We start from the raw sequence: 24,743 nt of genomic DNA on the forward strand, positions 1-24,743 counted from the left end.
CTTCAATGGGTGCCGATGCAACGCTGCATCATACCAAAGCTGGTGCAACCAACCCATGGGTCATTCAAACGAGAATTTTTTTTCCTGTGTATGCAGGCATCCACTGCAACACACTGTCCCAGATTGTTCCCTATATTTCTATTACCCATTTTCCTCTTTCCAGGAAGACCTGCCAATTATACATATATTATATATTATAAAGTATATATATATATACATTGTGTATATATATTATACATTATGTATAACATATATATTATCATATATATTGTATTATAATAATATAACATGTACTTATATATAATATATATTCTTTTATACATATATAAAGGAGCGAAGAGAAAAGTAAGGAACGGGGAGAAAAAAAGAGAGGGAGAGAACAAGAGGGGACTGTCTCGATTTCCAACATTTTGCTCCCATGTTCTTCCTTCCGACACTCTCCTCACCCTTGTGCCCCATATTAAAAATAGGGTCAAAAAAATAGAGGCATAACCTCAACAACAACAGTGATTGAATGACAACAAAGAAAACCATTTCCGTAGGACACATTACATTGTCAGGGCCTCTGGATCAGTCGAGAACGCAGTTTGCACATTATAAAAACGATACGATTCTTTTTTCCAAGTGTGTGCATCTCAGCAGCCAGCTTCACACTCCTCTCACCGAAGCTGCTGCTGCGGGTTCAGTCCATTCCACGCACATCAAAGCAGACATCTGACTCACAGGTTGAAAGGCAGGAAGAGACTTGTGACTTTATCTCATCCTGTGGTTGCCAATCCTGCCTGTGCCTCTGAACCCTCTAGAAAACGTTCAGCAGTTCAGACCCCCAGGGCTTAACCGGAGGGTATCCTGGAAAGATGGGACCTGGGCGTCTACGCTTTTAATAAGCAACCTAGGTAAGATACTGGGACATTATATAATAAGAAATATATATTTGGTCTTCATCCCTGTTTCTGGTACAGAGCTCCTAAAACTTATATTTAAGAGTCAAGAAGATGACTTTTGTTATTGATGACAAGCCAGCCCCTTTTAACCACATCTGAGTTTATGTTAATGAGGTGACTTTGGAAAAGCCCCTCTAAGGATGGGGCCTCTGTTGCCAGAGAAACAAGACATGTGATCAGAGGGCTAGGATTTCAGCTTCATCACCCCGGCCAATCTTGCAGGAGGGGAGAGTGGCTGAAAACTGAGCTCCACCATCCATAGCCAGCGATTTAATCAAGCAAGCCTCCGTAATGAAGACTTCACAAACATCTCTGAAGAACAGGGTTCAGACTGCTTCTGGGTTGATGAGCACGGGGAGGTTCTGGACCGTGGCTTGTCCAGAGAAAGCTCGGATGCTCCCCTGCCCCCAGGGTCCCCTCCCCCGCCTCCCCATCACCTCCTCCATCGGCCGTATCCTCTTAGGATAAACTGGTGACCTAGTAAGGGGCTTCCCTGGTGGCTGAGCATAAAGAATCTGCCTGCCAATGCAGGAGACATGGGTGCAATCCCTGGGTCGGGAAGATCCCCTGGAGAAGGGAACGGCAACCCAGTCCAGTATTCTGGCCTGGGAAATGCCATAGACAGAGGAGCCTGGGGGGCCTCAGTCCAGGGGGTTGCAGAGGATTGGACAGGACTGAGCAGCGACCGTCGAGCAAGCACACCGCTCTCCGGTGCCCTGTGAGACGTTCTGGCAAATGATTGCACCTGACGGGGCAGGCGTGGGAACCTCTGGTCTGTGGCCGAGCAGAACAGACGTTGTGGGTAACCCGGGGACTCCCCACTTGCCAGCGGCAACTCTAGTGGGAGGTAGTCTTATGATGCTGAGCCCATAACCGGTGGGAGCCGATGCTAACTCTTGGTAAACGGTGTCAGAACTGAACCGAACCGTGGGACACCCAGCTGGTGTCACAGAACCCCTTGGTAGGGAAAACCCACATAACTGCCGTCAGATGTGGTGTGAGCAGCAGAGCGTGGACAGGGGAGACGGAGCAGTTTCTTCTCTCACATGAGGAAATTCTAAAGCTTCTGGAAGCAGGGCTGTGATTCATCTCACTGTTCAGCGAAGCCCAGAAGCTCATGCAAATGAAGCAACCACAACCATCGTAGAGTCATAAAGCTAACACGTACGGAGCACTCACCATGGGCCATGGAAATGTGTGCTTTTATCATACCTGAGACTTAGCTTGTAGGTAAGGGATAAAAACAGTTTTTATCCCACTTCTGGGACAAGGAGTCTGAGGTTCAGAGAGGTTAAGTAACTGGCTCAAGGTCACACAGCTGGTAGGTGGCAAAACCAGCAGTCTGATTCCAGAGATCTTACCCTCAATCACTGGGATACCCTGACTCTTATAGAATTTATTGGTATTTTTCACACAGTAGAACTCAGTCACTTCTGATGCTTGGAATTTATAGCCTTGCTGTTGTTTGGTCGCTCAGTCGTGTCCGACTCTTTGTGACCCCGTGGACTGTAGCCCACCAGGCTCCTGTCTATGGAATTTCCCAGGCAAGAATATTGGAGTGGATCGCCATTTCCTTCTCCAGGGATCTTCCTGACCCAGGGATCAAACCCGCATCTCCCGCCTCTCCTGCACTGGCAGATTCTTTACCACTGAGCCACCAGGGAAGCCCTAATAGCCTTATACTCCAGAATAAAATCAAATAGATAAGTACACTGTCCAGTTTCAACACTGCCCTCTGCTGTCTTCTATATTTCACTTGTTTCTTTGAAATTCCTAAGTGTTCGGTAATAAGTAAAATACTTGGTGAAGGATCACCTTGAGTCCTCTCAGCAATTCCATGAGATAGGTATCATTATCCCCACTTTACAGATGGGAAAACTGAGGCTTAGAAAGCCACATGACTTGCTCCAGGTCCCACAGCCAGTCAGTTGCAGGGCAGGGGTTTTAACTTTGGTCTGCTGGACTCCAAAGAGCCCCGGCTCCCAGTGTTTCTATTCTGTTGCTTTTCACTTATTGCCGTAAATCCTCAGACTCTTCCAGACATCATACACACCCAAGAGAGATGAGTACTGTTAAGAGCTGAACTGCTGAGGCGATGGAGTTCCTACGACCTCACTTGGAAACAGGATCTCTGCAGAGGACCAAGTTAAGACGAGGCTGGGGCTGTGCCCAACCCCACGTCCCTGTGTCCACACAAAAGGGAGAGGCTTGGACCCAGAGACAGATGCTCACAGAAGGAAGATGCTGGGAAACCAAGGAGGAGTGCTGCGTCAAAGCCAAAGAGTGTCTGAGGCCACTGGGAGTCAGAGCAGAGGCAGGGGACAGTCCTTTTTTTTTTTTTTTAAAGACTTTTTTGTTTGATGTGGACCAATTTTTTAAGTCTTTATTGAATTTATTACAATATTGCTTCTGTTTTTTGTTTTGGTTCTTTGGTCATGAGGCATGGGGGAGTCTTAGCTCCCCGACCAGGGATCGAACCTGCCACCCCTGTGTTGGAAGGTGAAGTCTTAACTACTGGACCACCAGGGAAGGCTCCAGGGAACGGATGTTTTCACACACAGATCTCTCAGACGATCCCGATCTTGCCCACACCCCGAGTTCCAACTTCCAGCCCCAACACGGTGAGACGGTACATTCCTGTTGCTAAGCCGTCCGCCCTGCGGAGCTGCGTTTGCAGCCCCAGGAAGGACACGCGCGCCTTCCACGCGGCCTCAGCGCCGGCATCTGTTCCGCCACCAGCAGGGCCAGCAGCCCTCCCCGCCCGCGTCTCCAGCCCAGGACGAGCGGTCCGCCGGGACACTCACCTTCCCCGTAGGGCTGCACCGGGCGGGCGGATATGATGACCGGCAGGCCGTTTTGACCACACGCGTCCTCAGACGCGACCTGGAACAGAACGTGTGGCAGTATTAGCCAAGTCTTGGATGAGAAAAATCAGAAAAACTCAGGAAAGACACTCAAGGCCACAGGGGCACCTCACAGAATAGTCTCCACGTCAGGAACCACCCCGCTTTCTATCACGCCTCAGAGAAACGAAGACCCCGATCTAAAGCCCTGGATTCCTGGGCTGACGAGAGCTCTGCGTGGTCTATGCCTGCGTTCAGCCAGCCCCGCCAGCCCGGGCAGGGCAGACCCTCCGCACAGGTGGGACCCCCCGGGCAAACGGGGGCGCTGGTGCGACTGGTGAGGGGACAAGAGCGTGACGGGCTGGGCGGGTAACCTCACCCCAGGGTGCCCCACGCGGGCACAGCCTCCAGGGCACACGCGCAGATTCAGGAAGCCGCCCCTTGCTATTTTTCTGCTCCACGCCCACCCCCCCATCGAGCTGTTGCGACCCCTTTCCAATTTTAGGTCACTGCTGGATTATTTTCTCTTCTGTTATTTATTGCTGACATTTAAAAAGACTACACACATATATGTAGGCGTATACGTACATATATATACACATACAGATTTACTCACATGGAAAGAAAAAAAGATTGCAAAAAAGAATGTGTTACCCGACGTCATTTTCGTAATAAATGATACCACTCGTAGTTGGCATTAACTTAATATTGATTATACGCTAAGTACTTGGCATATCTCATCTTATTTTGGTAACACTATTAGTAGTGTAATATATGTTAAAAAGTGCAGAGAGAAAAAAAAAGCTAATAGACTAAATACCCATCTTTTGGAAGACTTTTCTTTATATTTTTGTAACAGTTTTGTTTAGAAGAAGCTTGTGTTTGGAAGTTCCCTGGATACCGGAGTTGTGATGACCAAGAAACATCTCCAGATATTGCCGGTGGCGAGGCAGAACCACCCACGGTTGAGAACCACCAGTCCAGACCCACCTGCACCTGTACGTCGGATGGATGGGAATTATCACCATGGAGACTCAGGTTCCACGGGCCCCCATCCCTGCGATTTCTTGTTCCCTGGGCCTTGAGTGGGGCCCTAAGAGCCTCCACCTTTAACAGCTCCTCGGTGGGGTGTGGAGGTTTGCATCCCACTGAGCAACCCCCCGGAGCAGCAGTGGCCGCATCGCTCGCCCTGAGGAGCCCTGGGCAGACTCCTCCTTCTGCCGTCACCCCGACCCTCCCGACCAAAAGCTAAAGATGCAGGGACCGTACGGACATCACCTTGAGAGTGTCTGCTTCCGGGTCATTCTCTTGGTCTTCAACTCTTTGGGGAACACTCATTTGGTTACCCATTGTTCCTGCAACAGAGAAGAAGAGAGACACAGGGAAAATTAAAACCCAAGAGAAACAAGTCTCACTTCTGCCTGTAAACTAAGATGCAGAGACCTGCGCAGTCACTGTGGGAGTATCATCACAAGCACCGGGGAGACCAATTGCTCATGCTTGTTTTGAGGAATGAGGGAAGATTTGGGGCTCATGAATCCAACAGAGCTAAAGTCAAATGCAGGAGCTTCACCGGTGGTCCAGTGGTTAGAACGCCACACGTGCGCTGCAGGAGGCAGATTCCATCCCTGGTTGGGGAGCTAAGGTCCCACAAGCTGTGTGGTGTGGAAAAAAAGTGTAATAAAGAGTTTGGTGGTTGAGTCGCTAAGTCGTGTCCAACTCTTGCAACCCCATGGACTATAGCCCGCCAGGCTCCTCTGTCCATGGGGTTCTCCAGGCAGGAATACTGGAGTGGGTTGCAGTCCCCTTCTCCAGAATAGAGTCTGGGGGCCTGAGAAAGCGTGGCTATGTATGTGTGTGTGCCTGATTCACTCTCCTGCACAGCAGGAGGGAACACGACACTGTAGAGCCCCTACACGCCCATCAACTTTCTCACAATTTCATTATTTGTTTCCGGCTCTGCTGGGTCTCTGCTGCTGCACCGGCTGTCCTCCAGCTGTGATGCCCCGGCTCCTCCCTGCAGGGACGGCTCGTGTGGCGAAGCGTGGGCTCTGGGGCACGCAGGCGTCAGCAGCTGTGGCTCGTGGGCCGGGTACGTTCAGCCCCGTCTCTGGGCGGGCTCCGTAGTTGCGGCACACGGGCGCAGCTGCTCTGGGGCGTGCAGGACCTTCCTGGACCAGGGATGGAACTTGCGTTCTCTGCATTGGCAGGCGGGTTCTTTACCACTGAGCCGCTAGGGAAGACCCCTAAAATTTCTTTAAAATGCAGTCCCAATTTTCAACTGCTTTTCATTTCTAGGGGGAATGTTATCATATGAAAAGCATATTCCACATAGATATCATTTTCTTTCTTCTTAGCCAGTCATAGCTATTAGATCAAGGAAATTTCAGAATGGGGACAGTTAAAATGACACATACAATTTTCAATAGTCTCTGATCCTCAAAGTAAATTAAATCCTATGTTAAAACCTCTTGTAGTACAGGCATTTTTTCATAGCACTTAGCACTATGTGTAATTATATCTCTATTTGGCTATATTTTCATTCATTTATTGATTCAACAAATATACACTGAGCACCAGCTCTGCACCATATGCTGAAGCAGACAGCAGGGTTGCAGCTGTGAATTAAACAGATGAGCCCCTTTGACTTCACGGAGTTGAAATCTGTTGGGTGGACGGAGAATAACAAACAGACAGTAAATCCACAAATCAAGCCACGTCCCACAGCTCAAGGCAGCACGTGCAGTGGTGCTGAGCACAGACCTGGAACAGGACAACCTGGGCTTGAAGGCTCTCCCTGCCCCTCACTGCTGTGTGTCCTTGGATGAGTTAATTAGCCTCTCTGTGCCTCGGAGGGCCGCTACAAGTACACAATGCGTTAATGCTTGTAAAGTGGTTAGAACAATGCGTGGCTCTTCATGAGCAGTATAGAAGTGTTTGTTAATCCAAACACATAGGGTTCAACGCTATGAACAAAAACGTAATATGTAATATGTCTATTATTATATATGAACATTAAAGGGGTCACACAAGAGGGCAGGAAGCGGCCACGCTGGATAGGATGGTTCTGGAATGAAGTACAACTGATCCAGACTTAGCTCTGAGAGCAGGGCGGAACATTTAACGTCCATCTCCCCTCCCCATTGCTGTAAGCCCCATGAGGGCAGCGACCGTCTCTCTTGACCCACCATTATATCTCAGCACTGCGTCTGCACTGATCAGGTGTCAAATGATCACTTATTAGTTGAGTGGAGGGAATAATTATTAGTAACAATCCCTCAGCCCGCAGCACTGAACTAGGCCTAACCCACGTTATCCCTAAACCCTTCAAGAGCCTTGTGACAGCACTGATGACGATAGTTCACAGCTGTCCACACGTCTCCAGCTCCAAACAGTTTTCCAAGAGTGCGTCCTGGGCCGTCTCGTGTGGCCCTGCACGCCCGCGTGAAACGGGTGTCACCATCATGTCACTCTAGCCGAGAGGAAGCTGAGTCACAAGGAGGTAAAATCACTTTCCAAAGGTCAGCTGGTTAAAGACGGCAGAGGGAGATGCCTGCACAGGCTGCCTGCGCTCCAGCCTCTGAATGTTCCCCACAGAATTCCCTTCCCCGTGGAAAGGAGGGAACTGAGCCTCCCGAATGCGCCCAGGACACACATCCAGAGAAAGGCCACGTGAGTCTTGGCCCAGAGGATGTCTGCTTCCAGAGGTGGGGCTCTTTCAGGCCCTCTAGGCTGCCTTACTAGTTAAAAACTGCTTTTTTCACACACATAAGTGATTCCAATGTAGCCCTTCTCCAAAGACCTGGCTGCTGACTCATCAGCCTGCTGGCTCTTGGAATAATAGCCAGGGGTTTTCATTCCCGGCCAAACACAGTCAATGCATCTCCAAGGATTTCCATGGGAGGAGGCTTGAGTAATCAGAAATTTTGGAGGCCACAAAAGGGCTTTCTTGGGGGAACCTGGTAGATATCAGAATTGGGATTTTATATATAAAATAACAACAGGTCATTACAACAGGTAATAAAGCTGAGCAGTGCTAAAACATACAGGGCTCCCGTTATGTTGCAATATTTTTATTTATAAAATCCAAAATATCCATACTCCCAATAGGCCATCACTTCATCTATAAATGGGATACTATGAAAATAATATTGCATATTCAAGGCCAGGGTCAGCAAATGACAGCTGGGGAACAAATCCAGTCCGCCGCCTGTTTTAGGCTGGCCTATGTGCTAAGAATGGATTTTACACTTATAAAGTGTTGGGGAAAAAAATCAGAAGAATCATAGATTGTGACACATGAGAATTATATGAAATTCAAATTGTGGTATCCATAAATAAAATTCTATTGGAAGACAGCCATGCCCATTCATTTATCTATAGTCTACCTACATCTGCTTTCATGGACTGAGGCAGAGTTGAGGAGTTTCAATAGAGACCATATGGCCTGCAAAGCCTAAGATATTTACTATCTGGCCTTTTCTAGAAACCGTATAGGTTTTTTTTAACATCAGCCTCAGTAACATATACTCATTTTGCAAACAATGAGATTGAAGCAGCTGAGAGATTAAGTGTTGCCCAAATTAAGGCTGACCAGGAATTGAACCCACTGTGTATAAAAATAATGACAACTCTAGCAACCACAGTAATGATGAGACAGTAATATAGGAGCTTCTCTGGCGGCTCAATGGTAAAGAACCCGCCTGCCGGTGCAGGAGACACGGATCTGATCCCTGGGCCAGGAAGGTCCCACGTGCCACGGAGCAGCTAAGCCCGAGCACCACAGCTGCTGCAGCCTGGGCTTTAGGGCCGGGGAGCAGCAACTCTTGAGCTCACGAGCTGCAGCTCCTGGAGCCCTCACCCCTGAGAGCGCGAGCTCTGCATCATGAGGAGCCACCGCAGTGAGAAGTGCGTGTGCCCCATCTGGAGAGCAGGCCCCTCCGGGGAACCTGAGAAATGCTTCACACAGCAACAGAGACACCCGGAGCAGCTTCAGGAAATAACATCATGTTTGAAAGACGGTAATATTACTAATGGCCTTGACCAGATGGATCTTTGCTGGCAAAGTGATGTCTCTGCTTTTTAATATGCTATCTAGGTTGGTCATAACTTTCCTTCCAAGGAGTAAGCATCTTTTAGTTTCATGGCTGCAATCACCATCTGCAGTGATTTTGGAACCCAAAAAATAAAGTCAGCCACTGTTTCCACTGTTTCCCCATCTATTTGCCATGAAGTGATGGGACCAGATGCCATGATCTTAGTTTTCTGAATGTTGAGCTTTAAGCCAACTTTTTCACTCTCCTCTTTCACTTTCATCAAGAGGCTTTTCAGTTCCTCTTCACTTTCTGCCATAGGGATGGTGTCATCTGCATATATGAGGTTATTGATATTTCTCCCGGCAATCTTGATTCCAGTTTGTGCTTCTTCCAGCCCAGCGTTTCTCACAATGTACTCTGCATATAAGTTAAATAAGCAGGGTGACAATATGCAGCCTAGACGTACTCCTTTTGGAACCAGTCTGTTATTCCATGTCCAGTTCTAACTTGCTTTCTGACCTGCATACAGGTTTCTCAAGATGCAGGTCAGGTGGTCTGGTATTCCCATGTCTTTCAGAATTTTCCACAGTTTATTGTGATCCACACAGTCAAAGGCTTTGGCATAGTCAATAAAGCATAAGTAGATGTTTTTCTGGAATGCTTTTGCTTTTTTGATGATCCAGTGAATGTTGGCAATTTGATCTCTGGTTCTTCTGCCTTTTCTAAAACCAGCTTGAACATCTGGAAGTTCATGGTTCACTGGCTTGGAGAATTTTGAGCATTACTTTACTAGCATGTGAGATGAGTGCAATTGTGCGGTAGTTTGAACATTCTTTGCCATTGCCTTTCTTTGGAATTGGAATGAAAACACCTTTTCCAGTCCTGTGGCCACTGCTGAGTTTTCCAAATTTGCAGGCATACTGAGTGCAGTACTATCACAGCATCATCTTTCAGGATTTGAAATAGCTCAGCTGGAATTCCATCACCTCCACTAGCTTTGTTCATAGTGATGCTTCCTAAGGCCCACTTGACTTTACATTCCAGGATGTGTGGCTCTAGGTGAGTGATCACACCATTGCGATTATCTGGGTCATGAAGATCTTTTTTGTACAGTTCTCCTGTGTATTGAATTGATGCTTTTGAACTGTGGTGTTAAAGAGAAGACTCTTGAGAGTCCCTTGGACTGCAAGGAGATCCAACCAGTCCGTCCTAAAGCAGATCAGTCCTGGGTGTTCACTGGAAGGACTGATGCTGAAGCTGAAACTCCAATACTTTGGCCACCTGATGAGAAAAGCTGACTTATTTGAAAAGACCCTGATGCTGGGAGGGATTGGGGGCAGGAGGAGAAGGGGACGACAGAGGATGAGATGGCTGGATGGCATCACCGACTTGATGGACATGACTTTGAGTAAACTTAGGGAGTTGGTGATGGACAGGGAGGCCTGGCGTGCTGCGATTCATGGGGTCGCAAAGAGCCGAACATGACTGAGTGACTGAACTGAACTGAATATTAGTAATAATAATGTTGTTGTTTAGTTGCTAAGTCATGTGTTAGTCACTCAGTCATGTCTGACTCTTTGTGACCCCATGGACTGTAGCCCACCAGGCTCCTCTGTCCATGGGATTCTCCAGGCAAGGACACGGGAGTGGGTTGCCATGACCTCCTCCAGGGGATCTTCCCAACTCAGGGATCAAACCTGTGTCTTCTGCTTTGGCAGGTGGCAGGCTGAGCCACCAGGGATGCCCCAATATAATAATAATAAATTTGGTGAGTGCTCATCACCTGCTGGGAAACTGTCCTGAGAGCTCCACGTGCCATAAATGAGTTCACTCCTCACAGCAAACCAACAAGGCTCTTTAGTTCAGTTCAGTTGCTCAGTCGTGTCCGACTCTTTGTGACCCCATGAATCACAGCACGCCAGGCCTCCCTGTCCATCATCAGCTCCTGGAATTTACCCAAACCCATGTCCACTGAGTCAGTGATGCCATCTAACCATCTCATCCTCTGTCATCCCCTTCTCCTCCTGCCCCCAATCCCTCCCAGCATCAGGGACTTTTCCAATGAGTCAACTCTTCACATGAGGTGGCCAAAGTATTGGAGTTTCAGCTTCAGCATCAGTCCTTCCAATGAACACCCAGGACTGATCTGCTTTAGGATGGACTGGTTGGATCTCCTTGCAGCCCAAGGGACTCTCAAGAGTCTTCTCCAACACCACAGTTCAAAAGCATCAGTTCTTCAGCGCTCAGCTTTCTTTATAGTTCAACTCGCACATCCATACATGACCACTAGAAAAACCATAGCCTTGAGTAGACGGCCCTTTGTTAGCAAAGTGATGTCTCTGCTTTTTCATATGCTATCTAGGTTGGTCATAACTTTCCTTCCAAGAAGTAAGCATCTTTTAATTTCATGGCTGCAATCACCATCTGCAGTGATTTTGCAGCCCAAAAAAATAAAGTCAGCCACTGTTTCCCCATCTATTTGCCATGAAGTTATGGGACCAGATGCCATGATCTTAGTTTTCTGAATGTTGAGCTTTAAGCCAACTTTTTCACTCTCCTCTTTCACTTTCATCAAGAGACTTTTCAGTTCCTCTTCACTTTCTGCCACAGGGGTGGTGTCATCTGCATATCTGAGGTTATCTTCTCAGGGGCGCTGGCTGAGAGAAGCTATCCCACGCCCGAGGTCAGGGGCAGCAGCCGAGAGCAACAAGGCAGAAGTATCATCATTCCAATTTTACAGATGAGAAAACGGAAATTCATAGGTTAAACGCCTCGACCAAGGCCACTTGCAAAAATGTATACACGGTAGATGATGTCTCCATCTAAATCTAGCTCTTTACAAAATTAGAAATAACTTACCATTGGGCTTACAAACTTTCAAAGCTCCTATTATTCAATTTACATTTAATTCAATTTGGGAGCTAACTTCAATAAAAATGTTTGAGGTTATAAAAACATCTTTTGCCCTGAGAGGTGTCGGGTGTGCAGACAGGAGAGAAACTTTCAACCCGCAAGCGTTTGGGTTCTGTATCCTGACCATTGCAGGTTTTAAGGCGCCTCTCGGGCAGTGTCGAGGCCAAATGGCCTGAAAGAAGGAAAGCCCGCTTGCACGTCTTTTGCGGGGACAACTTGGACTCGGATAACACTGGTTTCCGCCAGCAGTTACAACATAACGTGTTGTGAAATTGCTTCTGCCTTTCCAATTTTGCGCGAGGCCAGATTTCCACGAGCCGAGAACAAACGGATACTGCCACCTGTCGGTCAACCTCAGTACTGCCCGAAACGCACCGGGCCCGCCGCGTGCGCGGTCCTGCCCGACCCCGGACCCCACGGCCGGCGCCCCCAGGCTCCTCCGCACACGGGGCCCTCCAGGCCGGACGCGGGAGCGGGCTGCCATGCCCTCCCGCGGGGGATCCTCCTGACCGGGGAGCGAACCTGCGCCCCCACGGCCGGCGCCCCCAGGCTCCTCCGCCCACGGGGTCCTCCAGGCCGGACGCGGGAGCGGGTGCCAGGCCCTCCCGCGGGGGATCCTCCTGACCGGGGAGCGAACCTGCGCCCCCACGGCCGGCGCCCCCAGGCTCCTCTGCCCACGGGGCCCTCCAGGCCGGACGCGGGAGCGGGTGCCAGGCCCTCCCGCGGGGGATCCTCCTGACCGGGGAGCGAACCTGCGCCCCCACGCTGCAGGCAGACTCTACCCGCTGGGCCGCCAGGGACGCCGCCCGGAGACTAGCAGCTAGCGAGGCGGTACCGCTGACCGCCCCGAGTGGGGACGCGCCGGCGCCGAGGCCTCCGGGGGGAGCCGTGCAGTCAGACAGGGCGCGGGCCCGGGGGACTAGAGAGGCGGGAGTCCCCACCCGGCCGCCCACCGAATGCGGGACACCGGCCCCACGCGGCCTCGGTTTCCCCTTCTGTAAAACGGGGATGATAAGGGCACACGCTCCAGAGGCTGCCGTGAGAGTTCAAGGCACCGGTAGACAGAGGCTGCCCCGAACAGGGTGTGGCTCGCGGGGAGGTGTGCCCTGACGCTGATCCTCATGGTTAGGAGTGTCGCCGTGATCCCCACTGACACGTTCAGAGCTGTCGGACACAATCGGCTAAAGAACTTGGCGGCGCTGCTGATTTCCGTGACCATCTCACCCAGTCTGCCAGGGATCCTGCGTCTGTATTTCTAGCAAACGCACACAGCTGTGGGGGACTGGGATGGGAGCAGCACCCAGGCTGTCCTGGGGATGAGGACATTCTGGGGGCAGAGCCATCCTGTTTTAGCCTGGAAAGTCCCAGGCAAGCCAGGATGAGTTGATCACCCTGAAAGCCATGTCAGGGACTCTGTGAGGCAGGAACCCTTTTTATCCCCATTTAGCAGGTGGCAAAACTGAGGCTGCAAGTGGTCCAGACTGGACCATTCCTGTCTGTGATGAAGTTTCCTCCAGTCTCCAACAGAGGAGAAGAATAAACCAGGTGATGCATTTTTTTCCATCAAGAAAAACATTCTTTGAAAGAGCTAGGTTTTTATTTTGGAAAAAAAAAAAAGAAGAAGGTGACATCAAAATGCCCTTTCATGACCTGATGGTGTGCATGTTTTGTTTTGATGAATGTCCTTAAATCTGACATTCAACACAAGTCTCCATATGGCAGAGAGGTTTGTTTTTGAAATTAGACTCAAGGGCCTAGCAATCGGAGAACATGGGCTAATTCTTTGGCTGGGGGTCATTCAGATGAGAAAGTCTCCTTATTTCTCCTTTTCCCACCTCTGTTACTGAGGCCAGTCTTCAAACTGTTACACATTCCAATCCCCACGGGAGACTTTAGTCCCCGTGTCCAGGCCCCTGCCAGACCCATTCCATCATAACCCCTGGCTGGGGCCTGGGCATCAGAATATTTTCGAGATCTCCAGGTGACTTCCACAACAGCGAGGGCTAAGAAGTGCCATCCTGGACATTTTGGGGGAGTAAGGTTCACTTGGGCCATGGACTCCCCCAGATGCTGACTCCCCTGGTACGTGGAACCAGGGTCCGGATTCTCAGAGAGAGGAAGGGCTTTGGCTTTAAAGGTCCACAAATCACAGCCAGCTCAGGGAATCTGAAAATGTTTGCAACCCTTTCAAAGCACTCTTTTTTTTTTTTTTTTTTTGCCAAACTGTCCATGTGGCATGCAGGATTTGAATCCAGGGCATGGTAGCGATGGTGACAAATCCTAACTACTAGGCCAGCAAGGAACTCCTGAGGTGGGTATTCTTATTGTCCCCATTTTACAGATGCATCACCTGAGTCCAGAGAGCCTGAATTCCTTGTCTAAGATCAGGCTATGAGCTGAACTATGTCCCCCTCCAAATTCACATGTCAAAACCTTAACCCAGCATGACTGTATTTAGAGATAGATTAGAGGAAGTTATAAGGGTGGAGCTCTAATCCTAAGGATTAGCAGCCTTATAAGACAAGACACCCAAGAACTTGCTTCCTCTCTCTATTATGTGAGGACCCCACAAGAGGGCAGAGGTGTGAGGGTTGCAAGTGAGGAAAAGCACTTCCACCAAAACCAGAATTAGTTAGGATCTTCATCTTGGATTTATTAGCCTCTTGGGTTGTGGGAAAACAAATATCTGTTGTTCAAGTCACCCAGTCTATGGGTTGTTTGTTTTTTTTGTTACACAGCTTGAGCTGACTATTACAGATCATCAGCTAGTAAGAGGGAGCATCAGGGCTTAACCCTTAGCAGCCTGGCTCTAAACTTTCAAGCTTTCAAGCTCTAAACTTTTCCTTACTCTTACTGTCTCCTCTGCCATATAAGTTATGCTAAATTTTATTAAGTATTTGCATATAATGTAATACAACATACACTATAAAATGCTTATTGCATTTCTGTTTTTGCAATGAGAAATCAAAATCATAACTAGTCAAGGAACACGGCCAGATCTAAAGTGAATAAAAAATTGAAAAGTTATCAATAATCTTTGGAAAGATTTAGCCCAAGGGCTTGGCAGCAGTCAGATGAGAAAAATGTTAGTTCTTACTATTTATTTCTCTTATTAGTGTTGTAATCACATCAGCTCTGTTTTGACCCACAAGTGAATTCGCCATTCTGGGAAGTTTCCTTTGGATTTCTCCTCATTTACTCCGTGACTGGTGTTCAGGAGGCCTCATTTAATGTAATTAATCAATTAATCAATTTTAGAGGGTTTTAACTGAATGACTTTGACATGTCACATTTATAAGTTTAAGGTGCAACATGTTTTACTTTGATACATTTATATATTGTAATATGGTTGCCAATACAATGATATTTACCACATGATGCAGTTAAACCTCCGTATTCATTTCCTGTGGCCTCTAAGCTACAACTCCTTACAAGTTCCTTCCCTTAAACACTCTTATTCCCGCCCACCCTTCCACCACTGACTCTTCATTTAGTTAAAAGTTAACAATGTCCTCCTTCTCCAAACAGATCAAACGCCAAAGGTGGTACCACCTGCCTTAGAGAAAGAGCGTTTCGGCAGTGGCCTTGCCGGCAGTTAAATGACTGTCAGATGGAGGGGGAGGTCCTCAAAGGGCGCAGTGATGACAGAATTAGTCACCGGGTAAACGGAAACACCTTTGATCAATGCAGTGGAATGTGGGTAAACCGGAGGCCCTTCTCACCACCCCTGAGGGTGGTGCCTACAGGAGCAGGCTGGCATGCCCGGCAGAACAAGCCCCCTGCCCGCAGCTCCAAAGACAGGGTCAAGGTGAGTGAAGAGGACAGATGTGCCCGGCCCCGCGGCCCTGCACCGCCCGTGGCCCCCGGCTCCGTGCTGGAACGCGGGCTGCTGTGTGCAGAGGCTGAAGGCCGTTCCTCTGCGCCCCCAGCCCTGCGCCCCCAGCCCTGCGCCCCCAGCCCCGGTGTGGGGGTCGGGGGGGACTCCTTATCAGGGGCTGCTGAGTGTGTGAGGCGGTCTGGGAACTGAGGTGCTGCTACTGGAATCCCTTCACCCATCGCTGTTCCTGGAAGGCTCGGAGCTCACTATCTTGTCCCGAGTGTTGCCCCAAACATCTTTAGGCTAGTAGTGATAGCAGGCAACATTAGCCGCAGCCTCACTATGAGCTTGGCAGGGTCAGGAGTGGGGTGGGGCAGGAGAGGCGTCCGGGAGCAAAATGCAAGGAGGCGTCCCCTTCAAGGTTGGGCAGGTACGGTGGGCGCCTCAGAGTGAGTGCCTGCCGGCATTGCCCCTGCAAGCTGCCCCGGGCTGGGCACTCGACTCACGCCGTCCCCGTTTTCTCCCACAGCGGCCTGTTATTCCCCCATCACGCAGATAAGGAGACTGCGGCTTGATGATGCAAGCCCTTCACCCCGAGAATGTAAACCCCTTGGGGGCAGGTACCCCACTTATCCTGCTTGCACAGAGTGTGCCCTGATTTAATGGATGAAAGAGCGTAAGGTAACCCTGATCAGACAGAAAGTTCTGGTGAGGCAGAGCTCAGGTTGAACCTGGTTCCATGGGACTCAGGCACTCAGACCCTTCAGGCTGCCCAGCCCAGTTCTGGGTGGCAGGAGAAGCTGCTGACACGATGACTCTCCACGGATGTTAAAGCCGCCAGCGGCTCGGGTGGGCCTGTGGCAGCAGCCCCCGCTGCCCTCCCGGGCCGTTCCCAAACCTCTTTGTGCGTCCCCATAGTCATCAGAAGCCTGAAGCACATGCCTTTCCCTACAAAGACAACCCTTCCTGAGTTTCAGAACCCTCTGGGAAAAAACAGCAACCCTGATTTGGGACTCCTTCAATTGAAAACCATATTCACAGGACCCTCCCTTGGAGCAAGGATTATACGACTTCCCAGGTGGCTCACTGGTAAAGAATCTGTTTACCAATGCAGGAGACGCAGGTTCAATCCCTGGGTCTGAGAGATCCCTGGAGAAGGAAATGGCAACCCACTCCAGGATTCTTCCCTGGGAAATCCCATGGACAGAGGAGCCTGGCGGAGTACAGTCCATGGGGTCGCAAAGAGTCGGACATAACTGAGGGACGGAGTGCACACACACACCAGGATCCATTCCCTCGAGGCCTCCGAGGCAGCTCAACTCTAGCAGGGCATGATGAGAGTGGGGTCAGACACCTGGTGCAAAATTTAAGGGGGCACCAGAAAACTCAGCCATCAAGATAAATTTTATATATATATATATATCTCAATAATATATTATCTTAAAAAACCAGAATTAATGCTGGGACTGATTCTTCACAAAATGTGTGGTTACTTGGTTCACTGTGGATGTTTTTGCATTCATTGAAAAATTTAAAAATATTGCTTTAAAAATAATTTATCTCAAAGATGGAGTTTTTTTGGTGTCTCTTAAATTCTGCCCACAAGGAGAGGACAGAGCCTCACTCATCTCAATGAAGTTAGCTCTGATGGGAGCCCAGTTCCCTTCCATGGATCCAGGAGTCCCTCCCCACCCCTTCCCAGCCTCATTTCCTAATGTCACACGGAGATGACAACAACAAGAAAAATAACAGCTAATACTCATTGAGCACGTCAGTAGGTGTCCCCTGCCTGGGTCCCCTCGGCTCGCGCAGATGTCACTTTGATCTCAAGACTATTAACTTGCCTGTTTTACAGATGAAGACACTGAAGCCCGGAGAGTGAAGTCACCCACCCCAGGGCACCCAGCTGGTCAGTGGCGAGGCTGAGACTGGCTCGGGCATTAAAAGGGCTCCAGACCAGCTGGTCTCTCATCACCAGGGCTGTTCACGGCAGTAAGTGGAGTTTCTGAGGACAGTGCAGATTTCTGGAGTCTGCTGCTGGGATCTGAACCCTGCAGGTGCCTCCAGGGGAGGTCTTGAATGTTAAATAAGAATTTATATCAAGAGCCAGATTCACAAAAGTCCCTGGGGGAGTCCTTCTCCCCGTCTCCCTCACCTCCTTAGGCACTGCCCCTGGACACAGACTCCAAGCTGGCTCTGAGTTCTGATGGTGGTCCCCCAAGCACACAGCTTACCCCTCCATCCACTGACTTTCCCCCCAAGTTTACACTTGAAATAACACACAAGGGTCCATGCAAACAGGAGTTATTTCTGCTGTTGTGAACTCAACACTGCCCACATTATCACTGAATCCTTGTATCCTTTTAGGTAGGACTGTCTTTGGGTCCATTTCACAGATGGTGAAACTGAGGCCCTCACAGACCCAACGCCACTCCGTGACTCACTGGCAGAGCAGGGTCAAGCTCAACCCTCTCTGGCCTCTGGCTTCTACAGTTCACCGCCTGCAAATAACAAATAACGAAGAACAAGCCCTCCTGCCGCGCTGAAGAGCTCTGGACGCAGTTACCTGCCAGCCCCGTGGGAACGCCTGCTGTCCTCGGGGCCTCCTGGAGCTGCGTCCGCGTGGAGCGCCGTGAGTCCAGCTGCCACTGCCCAGGGCCAGGCTGCCAGCTGAGCCGGGCCCCTTGCCCTTTGCTTCCTCGTCCGGAGCCCGCTGGCTGAATACACAGAGCAGGCAAACACAAGCCTGGGTGGAGCCGCCCCTCCCGGGCCGCCCTGGGGGAGCAGGTTCTCTTCCTGGATCGGGGCTGGCCTCGCCTCTCCAGGAGAACCCGAGCTCCCGACTGCTCTTGTGCGGACGCCTCCCCGGCACCACGAGCGTCCTGCCCTCACCGGCTGCGGCCGCTCGGGCTGACCGGGCAGCCCGCTCCCTTCCGCAGTGACCAGGGGCCTGGGGAAAGCCGGGGAACACGTTCTGTGAGGTCGTGCAGTTCTGCCTGCCTTTCGCCCTCATTCTTTCTGGAACACCGCTGAAGGGGAGGAAACAGCATCTCACCCCTGACAGCCTCCAGTCAGGCAAACATCCCTCCCTGAGGCCCGCGGGTGCCAGAAAGCAGGTAACCGGAGGTGGCGTACTGCTCTGGAGACAGAGCCTGGCACTGGAAAGGGCACTCTTCTTCTCTGCAAGCTAGAAATTCAAGACAGGCCATCTAAAGTATTTAATGCCAGCAAGGATGTTTACTCTGGCATCTTAGACACATGCAGGACAGTAGGAGAGCCTGAACACAAAGATAACGAGGGACTTCTTTGGCGGTCCAGCGGTTAAGACTCCACACTTCCAAGGTAGGGGGCACGTTCGATCCCTGGTCCAGGAACTAAGACCCCATAGGCCACACAGCCAAAACAAAAGCAAAATCATGTTGGCTATGCTAGTCATGCAGCTCTGCAACTATACCAAAAATCACTGAATTGTGCAAGTAAAGCAAGTGAATGGTATGGGGTGTAAATTATAACTCAATTTTTAAATTTTTAAAAAAGAAACAAAAGAAGGCATCACCGACTCAATGGACGTGAGTTTGAGCAAGCTCCGGGAGTTGGTGATGGACAGGGAAGCCTGGCCTGCTGCAGTCCATGGGGTCGCAAAGAGTCAGACACGACTGAGCGACTGAACTGAACGGAACTGAACAAAAGAAAATAGAAACATGAGAGTGGGTGTACTGAATGGGACTCAGACCACCGGCCAGTGTGTGTGGGTTTATAAATGGGGCTGAGACCACCAGTAAGTGTGTATGGGTTTATAAATGGGGCTAAGACCACCAGTAAGTGTGTGTGGGTTTATAAACTTGCTCAGATGTGGGTTTGAGCTTCCTAATAGCCCATGCAAAAGGGGAAACATGATGAGTTATGTTAGTCAGTGTTCTTGAGAAAACATTCCAGAGAAATAAAACCAGTAGTTATCGTGGCTTTACTCATTAATAGATGCATCCCAGCAGGCATCCTGAATGCTATACACAGGCCTGTGCTCGGAGGCCCTGCCCCCATCTGCCCAGGCCCACTGTGATTAAACACAGATTACTGCAAATAGACAGTCACGGAGTGGCATCCTCATCACGAAACAAAAGCTGAGGCTGCTAGGAGGCAGAAGCAGGGAGAGCTAGAGAAGGCCCCTTTCAGAAAGCCCCATTTAAGGAACAGAAACACTGTTGAAATAAATACTGAATTCACAACTGGATGCGCCATAATTAGGTCTATAAACTGGATTCCAGCTCCGCACTGTACCTTTAAATCTGGAAGGTAATAAGCCCGATTGCCAAGCAGCCGTCAGGCGTGCACAGCGTGCCAATACAGACAAAAGCATGGAGTCAGGCGGCCTGCAGGTCGAGGGTCTGGGCTCCCGGACCCCAAACCCACGGCGGACCCCAGGCCCACGGCGGACCCCAGGCCCACGGCGGACCCCAGGCTCACAGGGGACCCCAGGCACATAGCGGACCCCAGGCCCACAGAGGACCCCAGGCCCACAGGGGACCCCAGGCTCACAGGGGACCCCAGGCACATAGCGGACCCCAGGCCCACAGAGGACCCCAGGCCCACAGCGAACCCCAGGCACCCCAGGCCCACAGCGGACCCCAGGCTCACAGCGGACCCCAGGCTCACAGCAGACCCCAGGCTCGCAGCGGATCCCAGGCCCACAGCGGGCCCCAGGCTCACAGCGGACCCCAGGCTCACAGCGGACCCCAGGCTCACAGGGGATCCCAGGCTCACGGCGGACCCCAGGCTCACGGCGGACCCCAGGCCCATGGCGGACCCCAGGCCCACAGAGGGCCCCAGGCCCACAGGGGACCCCAGGCCCACGGCGGACCCCAGGCCCACGGCGGACCCCAGGCCCACAGAGGGCCCCAGGCTCACAGCAGATCCCAGGCTCACGGCGGACCCCAGGCCCACAGGGGATCCCAGGCTCACAGAGGACCCCAGGCACCCCAGGCTCACACGAGACCCCAAGCTCACAGCGGACCCCAGGCTCACAGCGGACCCCAGGCTCACACCGGGCCCCAGGCCCACAGCGGGCCCCAGGCCCACAGCGGACCCCAGGCTCACAGCAGACCCCAGGCACCCCAGGCACACAGAGGACCCCAGGCTCACAGCAGACCCCAGGCTCACAGCAGACCCCAGGCTCGCAGCGGATCCCAGGCCCACAGCGGGCCCCAGGCTCACAGCAGACCCCAGGCTCACAGCAGACCCCAGGCTCGCAGCGGATCCCAGGCCCACAGCGGGCCCCAGGCTCACAGCAGACCCCAGGCTCACAGCAGACCCCAGGCTCACCCCACCCTGACCAGCTGCTGAGCGGGAGCCAGCGGCGCGCTCTCCCCCAGCCCGCAGTCTCTGCCGCCCCTCCTGGCTGCGGGTGCTTTTGTGTTTGTCGTGTGCTGGGTTTTGTGTCTCTGACGCCCAGCCCGCTGCAGACCACGGTGCCCACGCCCCGCAGCAGAGGAGGGGCTCAGCAAGCCCTCCCTGAATGGACCGGCTCCCCCGTCGTTATTTGTGACAGGCAGTGCCCTGTGGATGGCGTCTTACCACGAAGAAGCATCATCTAGGCAGGGAGCGTGTCTGGTCTATCACAGACCCTCCCCGAGTGTTACTGAGGAGTGGTCCCATGGGGAGGGCTGGCTCAGTGATGGGCAGGACCTCGTGCAAGAGGAAAATCCAGAGACCCCTGTTCTAAAAGCAGGAAAGAGTGCTGGGAGGGGTGCTATGGGGCTTCCCCGTGGTGCAGTGGTAAAGTATCCGCCTGCCAGTGCAGGAGACACAGGAGACCTGGGTTTCATCCCTGGGTCGGGGAGATCATCTGGAGGAGGAAATGGCAACCCACTCCAGTCTTCTTGCCTGGGGAATCCCATGGACGGAGGAGCCTGGCGGGCTACAGTCCATGGCGTCGCAGAGTTGGACACGGCTCAGCACGCATGAGCACACATGCAGAGGTTCTAAAACAGAAAGCATTTTCCTTTCTCCCACAGCCTCTCACTATGTGTTATGTATTTTACTTACTATTCTAAGCCACTCTAGGTAAAGCAAAGTGGAAATTTTCAGTTATCAGCCTGAGTTTTACCATTCAATTTTCTACCATGCAATATTGGTTTTAAATGCAATGAACTCCTTCTCAGAATACCCCAATTCACACAACTCATATTCCTTTTTCACTAAAACAGAGTAAATGCCACACAGACTGACTCGGTCGTAGATGTTGCTTTGAGGCACTCACGCACTGTACCCGCACCGTCTGCTCTCAGCTGGCTGAGGAGTCGGGGCAGGTTGGGGGGAAAAGAAGCCACTGGCTGCTTCATCTTTCCTCCTCTTAGGCATCCCTGCAGGGAGGGGGCATGAGGGAGAAGGGGTACCGTGGATTCTGCTGTTTGCGCTTCTTAGAAAGCACGGCCTTCTTTCTGTGCTGAGATCGTTTCCGATTATGAATGGACACCGAGGCTGCTCAGGCTGCCAGCGCCCCTGCGAGCTCGGTTGTGGCCGTAACACACTTCACTGCTACTCACCCTGAGGCTGCTAGACGCCCGCCGCCAGGTCCACGGGGACCTCCTGCCGTGGGCGCCATGGAGACCTGCGAACGGGCAGCAACCAGCAGTGGGCGTGGGCGCGGCGTGTCCTTCCTGCATACACACACCGCCCCTTTGCCATCAGGCTTTTAAAAAGACTCTTATTCTTTAGCTTCACAGCTAAAAAACTTATTCCTCCCAGCCTCTCCTTCCCCCTCTGTGTCCACAGGCCCTTTCTCTGTGCTACAGTTCACTCTTGATGTTGTATCTTCTACGGGTGTGGGCAAATGTAAGTGACATATGTCTGCCACTGAAGTGTCATACAGGATAATGTCACTGTCCTAAAGACCTTCTGGGTTCTGCCTGTTCATCCCTCCTCCCCCTAAACCTTGGGAAACTGTTCATCTTTTTAATGTCTCCATAGTTTTCCTTTTCCCAGGACGTCACATAGTTGGAAATACAGTTTGCAGCCTTTTCCAGATGGGTTTCCTTCACTTTGAAATATGCATGTAAGTTTCCTCCATGTCTTTTCGTGGCTTGCTAGCTCATTTCTTTCTGGCTCTGGATAATATTCCATTGTCTGGATACGCCAGTTTATTTATCCATTCACCTTCTGAAGGACATCTTAGTGACTTTCAAGTTTTGGCCATTATACACGTCCACATTCAGGTATTTGTGTGAACGTAAGTTTTCCAATCCTTTGGGTAAATGCCAAGGAGTGTGGCTGTTGCATCACATGGCATGAGCATCTTTAATTTTATCAGAAACTGCCAAACCGTCTTCCAAGGCGGCCATAGCGTCTCCCATCCCCGCGACCATCTGTGAGCGCGCCTGTCGCTCACACCCTCCCCAGCATTTGACGGCTTGCTGCTCTGCCCTGGCTTTTCTGACAGGTGGTCCCATCCAATCCTGCGTCCACAATGCAAGTTCAACGATGAAACTGTTAGCTCGAGATGGCGACTGCAGAGCCTTAAACCAGGCTCGGGGCCCCGGCTGGGGGCAGCGCCGCGTCCACAAACTTCTGGGGGGAAGAATCTGAGTGTCCACCCGGCAGGAGCCGCTCCCAGGCACGCGTGCTTCAGCTGGTGCTCATCGCCACGTCTCATGACCCGTTTCTCCTCCTAATCTCCTTTCTTTACGCTCTCCACCCCTCCTCAAATATTGACGCAGTCATGAAGCGGTCAGCTCCTCTTATCAGACTGCTTCCCTGGAATGTAGACAGGGGGTGGCCCCTGTGTTGAAGATTCACTGGAAATCTGAAGTCTCTTTGACACCTTTTCCAGGCCTCCCCTGGCCAGAGTGGCAGACACTGCTCCTTTCCACACACAGGGCTCTCTCGGCTCACTCTGAGTCAACTTCAGCCCTGCTTTTGATCACTGCCCCGGAGAGGGGACCGACCTGGACATTACAGTGCAGTCATGCGTGCCCGTCCTGCTTTGGCTGAGACAGTAAATCTAAGATACACCCTGCCTTCCTGTGGCCGCCTTCACTTGGCATTTTCCAGGTCACTTTCTTCTACGTTACCTGATATATGTGCGTGTGTGCTAAGTCGCTTCAATCGTGTCCAAATTTTTGGGACCCTTTGGACTGTAGCCGGCCAGGCTCCTCTGTCCACGGGATTCTCCAGGCAAGAATACTGGAGTGGGTTGCCATGCCCTCCTCCAGAGGATCTTCCAGACCCAGGGATCGAACCCGTGTCTCTTAACGTCTTCTGCAGGACAAGTTCTTTACACTAGTTTCACCTGGGAAGCCCAGGTTACCTGCTATGCTCCTTAGTAAAATCCATGACGTGAGAAGTACCCACTTGGGTAAGGAGGAAACAAAGTTTCAGAGAAGACACACGTCTTGCTCCAAATTAAACCATGGATTGATTCCGGAGATAGTAGAAGGCTAAACCCAGGGCCCAGCCTTGCAGAGAAACCCAGGCTCTAGAGCATGCCGTCTGGAGAAGAATCCTGGCATTAGTAACTGAGTAGCTGAGTGACCTTGATGAGGTGGCTTGCTGTTTCTGTGCTTCAGTTTTACCATCTGTGAAATGGGGGTATTGGCAGCACCCGTGTCATAGACTTGTCGTGGGAGTCAGATGAGATCGTTCACAGAAAACACTTCATCCCAGTGCCTGGCACAAAGGATGGGTCTTGGTCTGGAGGCTGGGAAGATGCCCTGGAGGAGGAAATGGCAACCCACTCCAGTATTCTTACGTGGGAAAGCCCATGGACAGAGGAGCCTGGCGGGCTACAGTCCCTGGGGTCGCAAAGAGTCGGACACGACTGAGAAAGGGATGATGAGAAGGGAAATGATGACCTCATGGATCCCACTCCGGATCTGGGGACTCGATTTTGAGTGTAGATGGGGTAAGGGGACCCCACAATCTAGTCCACCTGGGTGTGCACACCAGTCTGCAACACCAGGTTCGCAGTGGTCTCCACCTGCTTGTTCAGAATCTACCGGGACACACAGGCCACAGGAGGAACCGCACGGCTGCGGGGAGGCGGCCGAGGCGGCGCGCAGATCCACGCGGACTGCCCTGGACACCTCACACCTCGCTAGATCCCAGCTTTGGTCATCCAGCTCCTCCTTCTCATCGTCGCAATGAATGGCTTCCCGGTTAGCCCCTGTTCTTGGGGATGGCAAGAAGATAGGATGTG

General features: G+C 51.4%; 1 protein-coding gene across 5 annotated transcripts in view; it reads right to left on the reverse strand.

Annotated features, from left to right (window-relative positions):
- BCAS1 (brain enriched myelin associated protein 1) overlaps positions 1 to 24,743 on the reverse strand; it is a 123,441-nt gene that overhangs the window by 80,888 nt on the left and 17,810 nt on the right. For all 5 annotated transcript variants that reach the window (XM_065922216.1, XM_065922211.1, XM_065922215.1 and 2 more), the window contains exons 2-3: positions 5,066 to 5,142; positions 3,749 to 3,827 (exon numbers count right to left, since the gene is read on the reverse strand). In XM_065922216.1, the coding sequence (XP_065778288.1) occupies positions 3,749 to 3,827; positions 5,066 to 5,137 (151 nt within the window). In that variant the 5' untranslated portion in view covers positions 5,138 to 5,142. The remainder of the gene's footprint in view (positions 1 to 3,748; positions 3,828 to 5,065; positions 5,143 to 24,743) is intronic.

This window comes from Muntiacus reevesi, chromosome 2 (genome assembly GCF_963930625.1).
Source record: "Muntiacus reevesi chromosome 2, mMunRee1.1, whole genome shotgun sequence".
In the NCBI taxonomy this organism is placed as follows: domain Eukaryota; kingdom Metazoa; phylum Chordata; class Mammalia; order Artiodactyla; family Cervidae; genus Muntiacus; species Muntiacus reevesi.